This window comes from Equus przewalskii, chromosome 18, assembly GCF_037783145.1.
Source record: "Equus przewalskii isolate Varuska chromosome 18, EquPr2, whole genome shotgun sequence".
Lineage (NCBI taxonomy): Eukaryota > Metazoa > Chordata > Mammalia > Perissodactyla > Equidae > Equus > Equus przewalskii.
In genome coordinates, this window is record NC_091848.1 from 25,863,754 (window position 1) to 25,878,157 (window position 14,404).

A 14,404-nucleotide genomic window follows, 5' to 3' on the forward strand; every position below is an offset into this window, starting at 1 on the left:
TTTCTCTCCTCGCTGCTCCCTTTTTATTGGTACAAGATGAAGATGTAGTGTTCTGAAAAGTCTTCTCCAATTTCTGAAGGCTATTGATTCTTTTAAATTTTTGTTCCGATTTCTGAGTTAATTGTGTTTCCTTTTATCACCTTGTTTATTTTGGTTTTGCCTTTCATGTTGGAGGCTTTCCTCAAACATCTGGTGAACTTTGGCTATCTGTTGATTAATATGAGAGCGCTAAACTTTGGCTAAAGTTTTGTGTGCAAAGGCAGAGCTCATTGAATGGCAGACCAGTAGAGTTATCAGTTGTATATCAGCTGGGTACCACAAGGGACAAGTGCCACACTCTTTCAGAGAAGTTGAGGAAATTTCATAAAGATGGACAGAGAAGAGAGCATTAAAGAATAAGTAAGCAACAGAGGGAAGAAGCAAAGGGCAAGAGAGATGAGCAAAATCTGGGAAGAGTAGCAACGTGGAGAGGGTGACCTGTCCTCCTGCCCTCGGGTCTCCTGCTGAGGCCTCCCTTTGACCAAACCTAACCTGAGTGCAAGAAAGCCCATTGATGGAGTCCATACTGGTCAGCCTCCCAGGGCACTCAGCAGGATGGAGAATGTGAGGTGGGTCTAGAGACACACAAAAAATATTCAGGACAGGTATCCAACCAATTTGATGGAGGATCCTAAATGTCAGTAACTCAGCACAGTACCTGGCATATATCACAGGGCATTCAGTAAATGTTTATAGAGTGGATAAAACTGGCAAGTATTGATCATATCATGAATGTCTTTTAATGCCATAAAAAGAAACTTCTGCAAATTTTAACCTTTTAAAAAAATATAGCATATGAGACCCAGCCCTGATGGCCTAGCTGTTAAAGTTTTGTGGGCTCCACTTTGGTGGCCCAGGTTTGGTTCCCAGGTGCAGAACCACACCATTTGTCCATCAATCACCATGTTGTGGCAGCGGCTCACATAGAAGAACTGGCAGAACTTACAGTGATACCCAAATATGCACTGCGGCTTTGAGGAGGAGGAAAACAAAAGAGGAAGATTGGCAACAGATGTTAGTGAAGGGTGAATCTTCCCCTGCAAAAAAAAAAAAAAAAAAGCACGTGAACCTCCTTTGAAAATAAAATTGTCCAAAGAACCTCAAAGTAAAATCTATAATGAAATAAAAGTAGAATTGCCCAGTTGAATCTTGGGTGGATGGTCTGGCACCCTGTTCACTTGGCCTCCTCCTTGCCTTCAGTCTCTCCCATTCTTCGTCTACCCCATGGATTCTGCAAAGGTACCTCTGAAGAGGCTTGGAGAAACCTAGTTTGAAAGCCACTGTTGCAAGCCGTGGGGATACCTCCTGAAGTGGTTACTCCAGCAGCTCTCCTCTGAATAACGGGACTTCCCGACCAACTTCTTTCAGTGAACATTGTTCTGATCCTTCCTGTATTTGTTCTTCTCCAATCCTGCAGGAGCTCAGGGTGGCTCTGTGGCCAGGGCCATTTTGGAGAGCAAAAAGTTTGCCGTGAGAGCACTGACGAGGGATGTGACTAAACCAAAGGCGCAGGCGCTCCGGGACCTGGGCATCGAGGTGATCAAAGGGGACCTAGATGATGAAGCATCCGTGGAAGCGGCCTTGAAGGGTACCTATGGGGCCTTCCTGGTGACCAACTTCTGGGAGCATTTCAGCAAAGAAAAGGAAGTATGTCAGGTGAGAACCACCTTCGAGCCCTTCCTCTCACCCTGCCTGGCTACTCTGTCCTTCCTGGAAGGGGCTCGGCTTCAGTCTGGGCAAAAATATAAGCCTCACTCCACAGCATCTCTCGAGAATTTATGAAGTGTATGGACTTGCACTTGTTAGAGGTGTCTTTGATTGTGAAGTCAGTGTTATGTGGCACTTGTCCCAATCTCAAGACCCTGGATATTTGAGGTGACCGTGTAATGGAGCCAGTGATTAGATTCTCTGATTCTGACCATTTGTTTATAGATGACATATGAGAGGGGGCAGCAAGCACACCCCACAAATCGAGGTTACTGTGAGAGAGAAACGGGAAGAAGAAAAATGTAGTGAGTGTATGTACATTCTGACAGAGAATTTTGGGATGAATTAGTAATGGCTACATAGAAAAGAACTAAACGGACAAGCAAATAAACCCACAATGATTAACTCCAGGGAAAAGGACAGTTTGTAGAAAAAGTAAATGTAACCATAGAATGTCACGTGGCTCAGCTTCAGCTGTGTGTAAGCGCTCATTGTTGATCTAGCCCAAAGGTATGATGTTGGGAAGATGGAAAAAAGAGAACGGTGTAGACGTGTGATGGTGATGGCGGTGGTGGGCTCTGTGTGTGTGAGAGTCAGAGAGAGAGAAGGAGAAATTGAGAGAGAGTGCTAAAGATGAGGGCTCATCGTTCATAGTAGGAATGTGGTGGATTCTATCTTCAACTGAAACAATCAATTATCAGTGGAAACAAGTTCTTTAGAAATAAAGCAGCAGGTAAAAGAGATGAAAGTGATCTCTGGAGAGCAGTTATTGCACGGGGCCCAGGGACCTTCTTTGTCATTATAAAATTGATTTCTTTCCTCCAGGACACTACTATATGAAAATCAAGTATATGTATAAATTAGACAAAACATGCAGATTAAATTTACCAAATGTAATGGATGGGATCAGCCTCTAGCAGAAATGGCACCATTCACAAAATTAGGAGCAGGATTGAACTGTTTCAGGAATGTCTGTTAAATTAATTATATCGCTTACAGCTGGTTTTTTAGTGAGAGGAAGGGCTTGTTTTAGGAACTCTGGTTCTAATTCTGATATTCACTCACTCTGAAACCTACGGGTCCAAGTCATTTCTCAGCGTCACTTTCTGTATCTACTAAACCAGATTAATTTAGGTCTTCTCTGCCTGGTACGTGAGATTTGTAAGGAAAAGAAAGAAGGAAACAGTGAAAAGAAAGAAGAAAGGAAAGAGAGAGAGAGAGAGAGAGATGAAGGTGCTTTTCGAAATTTGGAACTAAAAACACAAAAAAGAATATATGTATATATATGTGAGTTTGTGTGTATATATAATGTATTACACATATATGCATATGGAGGGTATGTATATATCCCTCCATTACGCCCTCAATATCCCAATGGTGTCCAGATATGGTCCATTATCAGAAAACATTACTATATACTTCTTTCTCAGGTATCCCTGAGCCTCATATATATATAAACGTGGCAGTTGATCACAAGGATACTGACAGCCTGGAGGAAGGAGCGAATGTCCCTGACTGTTCCCACCAGGCTGCCTCTCAGCTGCTGATGCGGTTCAGTGTTTTGACATAGTGGAGCCTCTGCTCACTCACACTTGTGGGCTCTCCTAGGATAACTTGAATATATTTTGATGCTGCAAGAGCTCCCTCTCCAAGGAGGACAATAAGAGAAGGAGGGTGTGGAGAGGCCCCAAGCACCTGCCCTCTAGTCTATATGCAAATCCAGCCGTCCATATAAAGATTTTGCCTTTGTCCCTTAGGGGAAGCTGGTGGCAGATGCTGCCAAGCGCCTGGGTGTGAAGCACGTGGTGTTCAGCGGCCTGGAGAACGTGAAGCGCCTGAGCGGCGGCAAGCTGGAGGTGCCGCACTTTGATGCAAAGGGAGAGGTGGAGGAGTATTTCTGGTCCATTGGTGTTCCCATGACCAGCGTCCGCGTGGCAGCTTACTTTGAAAACTTCCTCACCACGTGGAAGCCCGTGAAAGCCTCTGATGGAGATTACTACACCTTGGGTAAATGGAAAGTTGCCGTGAGAGTTAACCAGACACCTGCTGTCCTGCCTTCCCCTCCACCCTTTTTCCCTCCCTCCTTTCTTCAGTGGACACTATCATTTGAGCACCTACTATGTGCTTAGCTCTGTGCAAAGTGCTGAAAGGGTTACCACATTGTCCCAGACCTAACAGAAAAGTGGGTCTGGGCCTGGAAACAGAAGGGTTACATTTCCAGTCTTAACGTACTGACAGCTCTTTATATCAGTACAGTAGTTAGCTATGTGACCTCAAGCCTCAGTTTCCTTATGTCTGATCAGAAAGTTGGACAAGATGACTTTTAGTTCTAGCTGATCCATCTGACCTTTGAGGCAACAGGGAAAACATTCTGCTCTTGATGTGGGTCCCATGGTCGGAATCCCTAGAGGGTCCCTGACTCCCTGGGACAGGTTCCCAGCCTGCCTGCCTTCCATTGTTCTGGTTGGAAGACAGTAGTTTTAACAAGGACTCCTGGTAATTCCGATGCTGCCAGTCCACCGGCCAGCATTCCCCTACTCTTTGGGGACATTTTCTTTGCCCATAGTCCTAGGTGGCTATATGGAGTGGAGGGAATATGGGGTTATCAATGGCAATTCAGTCCTTCATCTGTGGCACAAAATTCAGACTCATCCAGGGGATAAGTAGTGGCAGTCAAAGTGGATCTGAGTTACAGCCCGGAGCACGTGCGATCCCTCACGGACGCCTTGGGTAATGGTTCAACAAATGACCAGATACATGTGTGAATGGGATCCATCTCTTGAACCCTCTTTCTTCCTGTGCTTCTGCCAGGTTTCAGAAACTGGCTCACCTGACATTTCCTGGGTCCTGAGCTAGGACGTGATAATCTGAGGACTAGATTGGCCCTGGATGAAGAGGTGGTGCCTTAACGTTCTGCTGGGACCCAGTCCCAGTTGGGGCCCCAAAGTCTGTGGAACTCGGCTTCAGGTATCCCTGAGCCTCATCTTCCACTACAGGAATAGCTCACATTTACGGAGCACTTACTGGGTGCCCAGCTCTTACAGATGAGCAAAGTGAGGGACAGATAAACTTTCCCAAGATCACTAAGAAGGCAGACTTGGGACTTGAACCCAGACCGTCTGTCCCCAGAACCACATTCTTTACCACTGTCCCATAGCTCCTTTAAACTCAGCCCAAGAAGCTCAACCCTCAAATAAAAACAAACCTCAAAGTCAGAACACACTTGACTCTGGGTTCTTCCAAAAGCTCCAACTGCTTTACACACATAAAATACAAGTATAATGTAATGTGAGGAATGAGCAGACATTTTGCCTAACAAGAAATTCAGGCAGGAAACTAATTTTGCTGCAAAAGACAGAATGATATTTAGTCCCTGGCTGCTAAGCCTGAAGTCACTCTAATACTGGATGGCAATTCAGAGCCCTTGATTCTTGTCCTGGCCTGTTGCTTTCTAGCTGTGAGGCACTGGGTAAGTCAGAAGACTTAGTTTCTTCATGTAAAAACTGAGTGCTGGGGCTAGATCATGTCCACACTGCATTCAAGCCCCAGGATGTGTGCATTCTGGGTATCTATAAGAGGCCGTGTCACACTGTAGGAGGCTCACAGGCTTGGGAGTAATGGATGAGGGTTTGAACCCATTTCTGCTGCTTGCTGGCTGAGTAACCTCGGAAAGCACCTGATATTCCTATGTCTCAAGGCTGTTTTGAGGATTAAACCAGACAATGTGTTTGTTGGTCTATTCATTGATTCATTGAGGGACTATTCATTGAGGGACTGCTATGTGCCAGTCACTTACTGGGGAATCAGTAATAAACAGCTCAAAACAGGCAAAGCTCTGCCCTCAAGAAGCTCATATTCTGGTGGAGGAGATAGATAATAGACAAAGAGATAAGGAAAAACCTTGTATGTTAGAAGGTGATGAGTGCCATAGTAAACAGGGCAAAGTGAGGGATACAAGGAGTGCCAGCAGTGAGGAGGTGGGGTGTGAAACTACAACAAGGCAATCGGGGGCCTCTTGGAGAAGGTGACATCCGAGCACCTTCTGATGGAGGTCGGTAGTGGGCTTTGTGGGTAATGAGGGGAAAAGAGTTTTGGGCAGAGAGAACAGCCAATGTGTCAGGAAGAGAGCAAGTTGGGTGGGAGGAGAAGTAACAGGTGAGGGCAGAGCTAACAGAGGGCCTGGTCCTCTGAGCCACTGGCTTTTTCTCTCAGAGACACAGAGAACCATTGGAGAATATGGGCAGAGATGACATAAGCTGACTTTAGTTTTTACAGAATCACTCTGACTTCTGTGTTGAAAACAGACTATAGAAGGGCAAGAGTGGAAACAAGGAGACCAATCTTGCAATAATCCAAGTCAAAGATGATGGTGGCTCGGACTAGGGTGGTAGCAGTGCAGTTGTTGAGAAATGGTCAGATTCTGGACACAGTGTGAATAGTGCTTCAGGAAAGATAGAATACGGAGGGTGAGAGAGGTATCATGGTGCCTCCAAGATTGTTGACTTGGGAAACTGGAGTGACAGAGTTGCCGTAACTAAGATGGGAAAATATGTTGGGGGAACAGGTTGAGGGTGGGGTATAGGAATTCATTTTGGGGTGCATTGAGTTTAAAACGTCTATTGAATGGTCAAGCAAGAATGTTGAGTAGGCAACTAGACATATGAGTCTGGAATTCAGCAGAGATGTCTGGGTCAGAGAGACGATTAATCATACTTGGCACAGAGAGATGCTTAGTAAATAGCTGCTCTTTCTTTCTGTTTTGTTTTTAAATCAAAACATGGGCATTATGGTGTTTTCTCAAACAAAATTTTACAACTGTGCAAAGACTGTGGCCACTCAGTGGTACATTGTGTTCCCATCCCTTTCATTTAAGTAGTTGATTAGTTCAGGATTGGTGGGACCTACTGGTATGTGATGTAATCAATAATTTTTATCTTTTTTTTTTTCACTAGCAATACCCATGGGGGACGTCCCGATGGATGGGATCTCTGTTGCTGATGTTGGAGCAGTCGTCTGTAGTATTTTTAATTCTCCAGAGGAGTTTGTTGGCAAGGCCGTGGGTCTCAGTGCAGAAGCGCTAACCATACAGCAATATGCTGATGTTTTGTCCAAGGTTTTGGGGAAAGATATCCGAGATGCAAAGGTGAGTTCTTAGGAGACATAAGTGTGATCACAAGAGGCCACTTAGGGTCACATCCCACTAATGTACAAATTCTGGCAGACTTTAGACATATTGAGGCAGGGTTGAGCTTAGGCTCAGAAGACATTGAAGAAGATTCCAATTCTACAAATCTATCTGCATCTGTGAGTGCATCTGAATCCCACCCTTATGGTTTTATTTCTTTGGCTTCATGTTAATCAGCTTGTTAAGGTAAAATTACTTTTGGGTGGAAAGAAGTTAGAATCAGGCGCCAGCCCAGTGGCATAGTGGTAAAGTTTGTGTGCTCCTTTGGTGGCCCAGAGTTTGCCAGATTGGATCCTGGGCATGGACTTACGCATCACTCATCAAGCCATTCTGTGACAGCATCCCACATAGAAGAACCAGAAGGACTTACAACTATGTACTGGGACTTTGGGGAGGAAAAAACTTTAAAAAAGAACTTTAGAATCTGAAGACCGAGGTACAATGTTTTCATATACACCATCCCAACTCTCCTCTCATGAGCACTCATTGCTGCTCACTCCAGTCAGCCAGAGCTCCCTGGGGGTGGGCAAGGCGCTCACCCACTCTGAACTTCAGCCTCCTCACTTGTAAAGTGGGACGATAGCATCTACCATGGGCTGTTCTTGTGAAAATTAGAATACAGTTAGAGGTCTTAGCATAGTTTTTGGCATGTGATATATATCAGGAATCTATTACATACCTAGTGCTATCTTTGCGGAGTGTACAACAGAGTTGAGGAGAAAGAGTTAATGCACACAGAGATCAGTACAACCCAGCACACTGTAGGTGCTTAATTGTGTTGTCTACACTGCTATAGGTGACCAGAGAAGGGTAGGAGAAGGCTTCATGGAAGAAGCAGCCTTGAGGTGTTTCTTGAGGGTGGGCAGGACTGTGTATAGGTAGAGAGAGTGAGGGGGCTGGCCTAGCTGAATTCTGGAATCAACATGAATGAACCAGAGGCAGTCTGGGGAAGCAAGCAAACCCTGGTCCTGCTCTTATCTATCTGTGGAATCTTGGCAGGTGACTTAAGCTCTCCAGCCTCAGTTTATTCATGTTAAAAAAGATTATTATACCCCTCATAGGACTGTCGTGAGGATGAAATGAGATATATATGGGAGGTGCCCGGCACTGGGTTTAGGACATAGTAAGCCCTCGATTACTGAACAGGCTGGAATGGCCTGGACTAGAGTGTGGTTAGGACAGACCTTTTAGAGAGAAGCGCAAGGAGCTGATGAGATTGAGCACTAGCAGCCATCTCTCCAAGCAAGTGTTGATAAGAGGAAGGAGAAAGAGGACAGGGTTTCTGAGAAGGAAGGTTTGTGTGGCCTCGGAGAGACAGCATCAGGGCTGAAAGGAGGACCCGTCCCTTCTCTCCAACTGTCAGGCAGTAACTAATACAGCTCTGCCTTTCCTGTCTGCCGTGGTCCCATCTGTGAAATGAGGGTCTTCTTTGGATGATTTCCAAGGTCCGACCCAGTCCTAACATCTCTCCAGAGGAGAGGTGCCTTCTTCCTACAGGGTTCAAGCCTGCTTTTATAAATCAAGATTTATTGGAACTCAGCCACGCCACTGTTTATGTTAAGTCTGTGGCTGTTTTCATGAGACAATGATACAGTTGAGTAGTTGTGACAGAGACCACTCTATGGCCTGCAACGTCTAAAATATTTGTATCTAGGCTTTCAAGAAAAAAATTTGTCAACCCCTGTTCTAAAGTGTTTCCAAGAGTCAGGGATAGAAGGTGGTTTTTGTTTTTGTCTGTAAGTGTTGGTCCAGTCAGTCGTGAGGGGCTTCTGGATTCCCCAGTCAGCCTCAGGCCGTGGAGCTGTGTGGAGGCTGAGAGATCTTTTTTTTGAAAACTATTATAGGGGTCAATCCCACCACAAAACCACATCTGGGGATCTCACTGAAAACCACACAAAATTTCATGGAGAAAAGAGGTTACTCCCAAACCCAAGAAGGCAGCCCCTCACTCAGAAGATGGACTTAGGAGAAGCTCTGCAAAGTCACTTGCACCTGGCTGCAAATTTACTTCTCAGAGATTGCCCCCTCTCCCAGGGCACTTGCATTTGGGTCTTACATTCATTTTGTCTTGTGGGGTTTGAACTCTGTAAGAAAGAAGGGGAGAAGGGTGAGGGAGTGGGGGCATGTGGTGTGTGTGAGTTCATCTCAGAGGACCGGGTGGACATTGTTTCGAATGACTCAGGACCATCCCAGCATCTCTCCATCATGTACCTGGTCCCTGACTATCCTTAGCTGTTTCACAATGCAGCAGCAACTTCTTTGGCTTCAAACGTTCTAGGGCATTAGACGCTGGGAGTTCTACAGAATGGTTAGTGCTGTTCTTGGTAGCTACTCTAAGTTGAAAGGACGCTGGCCCCTCCTCTAGAGGGGAAAAACTCTGAAGCAAATGCTACTCTGAGGAAGGAAGCAAGAGGCCACAAGGTGGCGCTCCAGCCTTGACGGTCTGCCTCCCCCATCTGGTCAGAAGGAGGCTGTTTGTTAATTCAGTGACCGCACGCGCCCCAGAACGAACTCCCAGCAGGAACCCCGGTCTGGCTGAAACTGTCTGTCCAGCCCCAAAAGGAACACGGTTCTCTCAAAGAATGAGACCCAACAGAACCAATCTCTTTCCTTCAAAATTCTGCAGAATAGAATCCCTGTGTTTCCTGAGGGATATCAGTTATCAGAGGACAGGATGGGAGAGAGATTCAAGGAGACAGACATTCTAGAAGTCACCCTCCATCCTCTCGTAGGTCTTGTATTTCCAGCCACACTTGAATTTAAAATTGTTTTCTAATTTCAAAAATCACAAATGCTCATTGTAGAAAACTCAGACAAGTTTAAAAAAGAAAATAAAAATCATGTAGTGCCATCTATCAGAGACAGCAACTGTTAAGATTTGGCACATTTTCTTCTCATCTTTTTACAGCATTATATATGTATTTTTATCAAAGTAAAATAACACTATATGTAGCAGTTTGTATCTGGCTTTTTCACTTAACACTTATTATGAGAATTTTCTGTTTTGTTAAATTTCTTCAAAAATGTTAATTTTAACAACTACATAGTATTCTTAGATGTACCACAATTTTTGTTACTATTCCTGTTTTTGGACATGTAGGTTGTTCTTCATTCTTTCTTATTATAAATGGTGTATGATAACCATCGTTTTATATAAGTTGTTTGTGTCTGTCACATTTTTCTAAGGCCAAGTGGAAAAGGGAGGTTAGAGTTTATCTCTGGGGGCTAAAGACAGATTACACTGGATCTGATAGCTAGAAATTGTCTTTGCTCATGCAGGTGGTGGAACTATTGATCTAGTTTTTGTCAGAGGGACTCAAGGGGTGGCTTTTGTGGAAGGTGCCAGAAGGTGGGTCAGTAGGTGTGTGATGGGCAGCGTTTGCTTGGGTCTGGCCCTGGCAGAGGCTGCGATGGTTGAAGTCAAGATGCTCATTTCTGAGGCCGGCCCCATGGCTGAGTGGTTAAATTCATGCACTCTGCTTCGGGGGCCCAGGGTTTTGCCAGTTTGAATTCTGGGTGTGGAGCTCACACCGTTCATCAAGCCATGCTGAGGGAGCATCCCACAGAGCAGAGCCAGAAAGACCTATAACTAGAATATACAACTATGTACTGGGGGCCTTTGGGGAGAAGAAGAAGAAAAAAAACCGCTTAGCAACAGATGTTAGCTCAGGTGCCACTCTTTAAAGATAAAAAGATGCCCATTTCTAATCAAGGAGGGAAGTGATGATGGAAGGGACATCGGCCAGGAGGGAAGGATAGAGAGACCTGTCAGAGTGAGGGAGCCTCGACACCGTGTGGAGGCCAGATGGGTAGAATGTGTCAGAGGGCTGCTGAGGGAGTCCCATGAGGAAACGTATGTAAAAGCTGGTCAGATGAAGGGGGCACAGGTCCATAGTACCTTGTCCACGAGGCTTAGGGCCAGAAACCACCCAGCTTCCAGAATCGTTCAGCTTTGGATTGGTTCTGGCTACATGTGGTAGGTAACGTCCCCGCAGGGGCTGGGTCAGGAACCTGTAATCAAACACATCAATCTCTCTGCGGAACATGGATGCCTGTTTCCACTAGCTGGGATAATTAAAGACCACAACTAGCTTCACTTGAGTTCAGACCACATTATGCCATTAAATTAGTTCTGAAAAGTCAGTTTGCTGCCAAATTATTTATGAAAAAATCTTCAGAGTTCCTTAGGTTTTGGAGTTAGGCTAAAGAATTATGGACCTGTATCATCACTGAGATGAATAATTTATTTTCACACTATTTTGAATGAGGGTGCTAACATTTCCTGTGTTTTCACTTGTTCTTAAAAGATGACCCCGGAAGCGTATGAGAAGCTGGGAATTCCTGTAGGGAAGGAGATTGCCAACATGTGTCGTTTCTATCAAACGAGGCCAGACCGTGATGTCAAGCTCACCCACCGACTAAACCCCAAGGTCAAAAGCTTCAGCCAGTTTATCTCAGAGAACAAGGGGGCCTTCAAGGGCGTTTAAGCTGTTCGAACAGGCCCCTGACCACATAACCTCCTTCCTCCCTGATCCTTGTCCTCTTCCAGCACAACCTCTACGTTCACATGAGAACATGTTCGAATGCAATGGTTTGTGACCCCAGAGCCTTCCTGGCAATTGTCTCTTCGGCAGGAAGCACTGCGGTGGTGACATGACACACATGTCACTTTCCAGCTAGAGATGAGGGTGGGGCACCTGTTTGTTAAGTGAGAAGCCCCAAACCTGTCACCTTTCGTAGCTCTCTCTCCCCAGAAGCCAACCTCAGAAAGCTCTGGCCCGAGGAACTTGGAGCTTCCTCCCTCACATGGATGGGGGGCCACTCAGCTGCGAAAGTGACCTTGAGCCCTGGCTCAGAAACTCCACTAGGCAGCTCCAGTGTCCTCGGGTGCATTGCCACATTCTCAGGGAACTTTTCTGTAATTTTAATTTCTTAAAGTAAAAATCTTTGCAGTGGACTTTCTGGGGAACGTGGTGTTCAATGAACCAGCACAAGTATTGGAAACTCTAAAGTCAGTTTGGCTTCAAGGTTGGAAGTTTGTTCTCTGCTTCGTTCATTCCATCATCAATTGACTCATCACTCAGTTATTCATCAAGCCTTCTTTTATCCACTCCACAAACTTGGTCTTTAGCACCAGCACCAATGATGCATTTGTGGACTTCTCTCCCCTCCTGTTTTCTTGCTGGAGTGGTCCACTCTCCAAAGGCCGCCATGGCTCATTACAGATTGTGGTTGGGTCTGTGTCATGTCAGGGCAAGAGGGCCATGTAACCATGTAGCTACAAGTGAAACCCAGAGGCTCTGCAGTGGCTGAAGGCCAGGTGCTGAGGCAAGGGCTGGCTAAAGGTGGAGAAGTGGAAAGAGGAGGGGACGGAGAGCCCCATTGTCTCTTTCTTTGTGTGTCTCTGACTCAGCAGTTTCCATACCGTGTTGTAATTGTCTGACTTACTGTGCTCCTCTTAGCTGTGAGAGACTTGCACTCTTCTGTATCCTGGTGCCTGGTCCCTGATAGGTGATCAATAAATGTTGATTGACTAAATGAGTGAGTGGAGTTAATTGATCACATCATTATAGGAAAAGGGGAATAAACAGGTGCATAGGTTGGAGAGTGGTAAGAACCAGCCACTGATACCTGAAGGGTGAGAGGTTGTCCACTTCTTGGACAGGAGGTGGGCCCCACTGCTCTGAGGCAGGCAGTGTACAGCGCTGGGAGCAGAAGAGCAAAGAGGGGATGGTGGTGCCAGTGTGAGGGGACAAAGTGGCCTAGGATCTTCCTCATAGGAGGAACCTTGGCAATTCCAAACATAGCCTTTTTGGTCTCTTAAGACATCCAGGTAAGTCTTTGTTGAATGAATGAGGTTGAAGTTATTGCAGACAAATGCTGATTCTTGGAGAAATCACAGTCACGGTGCATTTGAGCACCACTCTCCTCTTCACAGTGCTCTCTCCTCATCCGCTGAGCAATCAACTCGATGCAGCTCAAGCTCTCAACTCTGAGAGACAAGTCTGGATAATTTGTAAAAAGGGAAAAGAAAACCAAAACCCTAAACTGAAAATAAGTGGTTTATTACTCATCCAAGCAGACCAGGCAGGAAGAATGGCTGCCTTTTCCTAAATAAACCTCAGCATCCACGAACTGGAGAGTGTCTTCAGGCCAGCAGGTCCCCTGACCCCTTGTGTGTTCACTGGGGTGCCAGGTTGGTTCTTTCAGCCTTTGAGGCAAGGTGGGGGTAGCTCTGTGCCAGCCCCGCCATTGTTCCTGGACAGCATGAGGAACCCTTTCTGGATTTAGAAGCAAACTCTACAGTGGCCAATCTGAAATGAGACTGTGCCTTTTAGGGGCCTGGTTTGCATCCCCATCTCACACAACCAACGACAGGAAAGACTGAAAGTTAGTCTCAAACACTTAATTACTTGTTGACAGTGGACAAGGGACGCCACCCCCAGCTTCTCCTCTCCCTCCAACCGTCTCCAAGCTGAGGGAGAGAAATCTTCCCTCGGGAGTTGCTCAGAGGTGAGAGAAGCCCAGAAGGTGCAAATGGGGCTGCACACCCTGCAGTGAAGAAGCCACCCTCTGCCATCTTGGGGATGGGTTGGAGGTGATGGAACAGAAATGATGCAGAAGGAAACATCTCTCTGTGGTTCTAGAAATGTTCTTAGAAACCCAAGGTATGAAGTCTGATAATGCCGGATGTGAGTCCTGCCTCGGCCAATGACTAGTTGTGTGAATTTGGCCAAGTCTCTCGACTCCTCTGGGCTTCAGATTCCCCATCCTCATAAGGGGCTGCTGGGCGGACTAAAGGATTGAAAGTGTCAGAAGCACTTTGGACGATCTTTGGCTGATAGCAGGTGCTCAATAAACAGTAGCCGTAGTTATTACTGAGAGTAATTCCTGCCCTGGCTCCTTCATACAGCACCCGAGGTCTGAGTTGCCCACGGGCTGTTCCCGGTCCCCCTCTGATCTGCCCCTGACTAGTGGGACTGTGGGTTCATCGTGCCCTGAGGGCCCTTTGTCAGGGGCTCCTCTCGGCCCAGCTCCCTTAGCCGCCACTAGATGGCAGGATGAGTCTGGCATCAGAAAGTTGCTCCAAACCTTGTCCCAAGTGGGTTTCTCCAGCGGCTTTCTTTGGGAAGGAGGCTGCAGGACAGATAGATGGTGTGTATTACAGCCCTTCAGTCTGTCTCTTTCAGGCTCTGTTTGTCACCCTCCAAGGTCTTTTCAACAGACAGGTGCTGGGCACCTTCCCTGGTTCTTGCCCTGTGGTATTAAGATCCTTCTCTGTCCCCGATTTGGGATGAAGGAAAGGAAGGGAATAGCCAAGGTTTTATCCAAAGGCTCCAGCGCCGGCCCGACACCCCGTAAGGAGGGCCCCGGGCGCCCCAGGGGCGCAGAGCGCTGCTCTCCAGCCCGGAGCAAGGGGGCCGAGCCGGGGTGCGCGCTGCCGCAGCTGACCGCTCCACAGCATCCTCTCCC

General features: G+C 46.5%; 1 protein-coding gene across 1 annotated transcript in view; it reads left to right on the plus strand.

Annotated features, from left to right (window-relative positions):
• LOC103559039 (nmrA-like family domain-containing protein 1) overlaps nucleotides 1-12,469 on the plus strand; it is a 33,577-nt gene extending 21,108 nt beyond the window's left edge. The window contains exons 2-5 of the mRNA XM_008532356.2: nucleotides 1,457-1,695; nucleotides 3,504-3,753; nucleotides 6,699-6,889; nucleotides 11,239-12,469. Coding sequence (XP_008530578.2) covers nucleotides 1,457-1,695; nucleotides 3,504-3,753; nucleotides 6,699-6,889; nucleotides 11,239-11,418 — 860 coding nt within the window. The 3' untranslated portion in view covers nucleotides 11,419-12,469. The remainder of the gene's footprint in view (nucleotides 1-1,456; nucleotides 1,696-3,503; nucleotides 3,754-6,698; nucleotides 6,890-11,238) is intronic.
• Nucleotides 12,470-14,404: the final 1,935 nt, after the last annotated feature.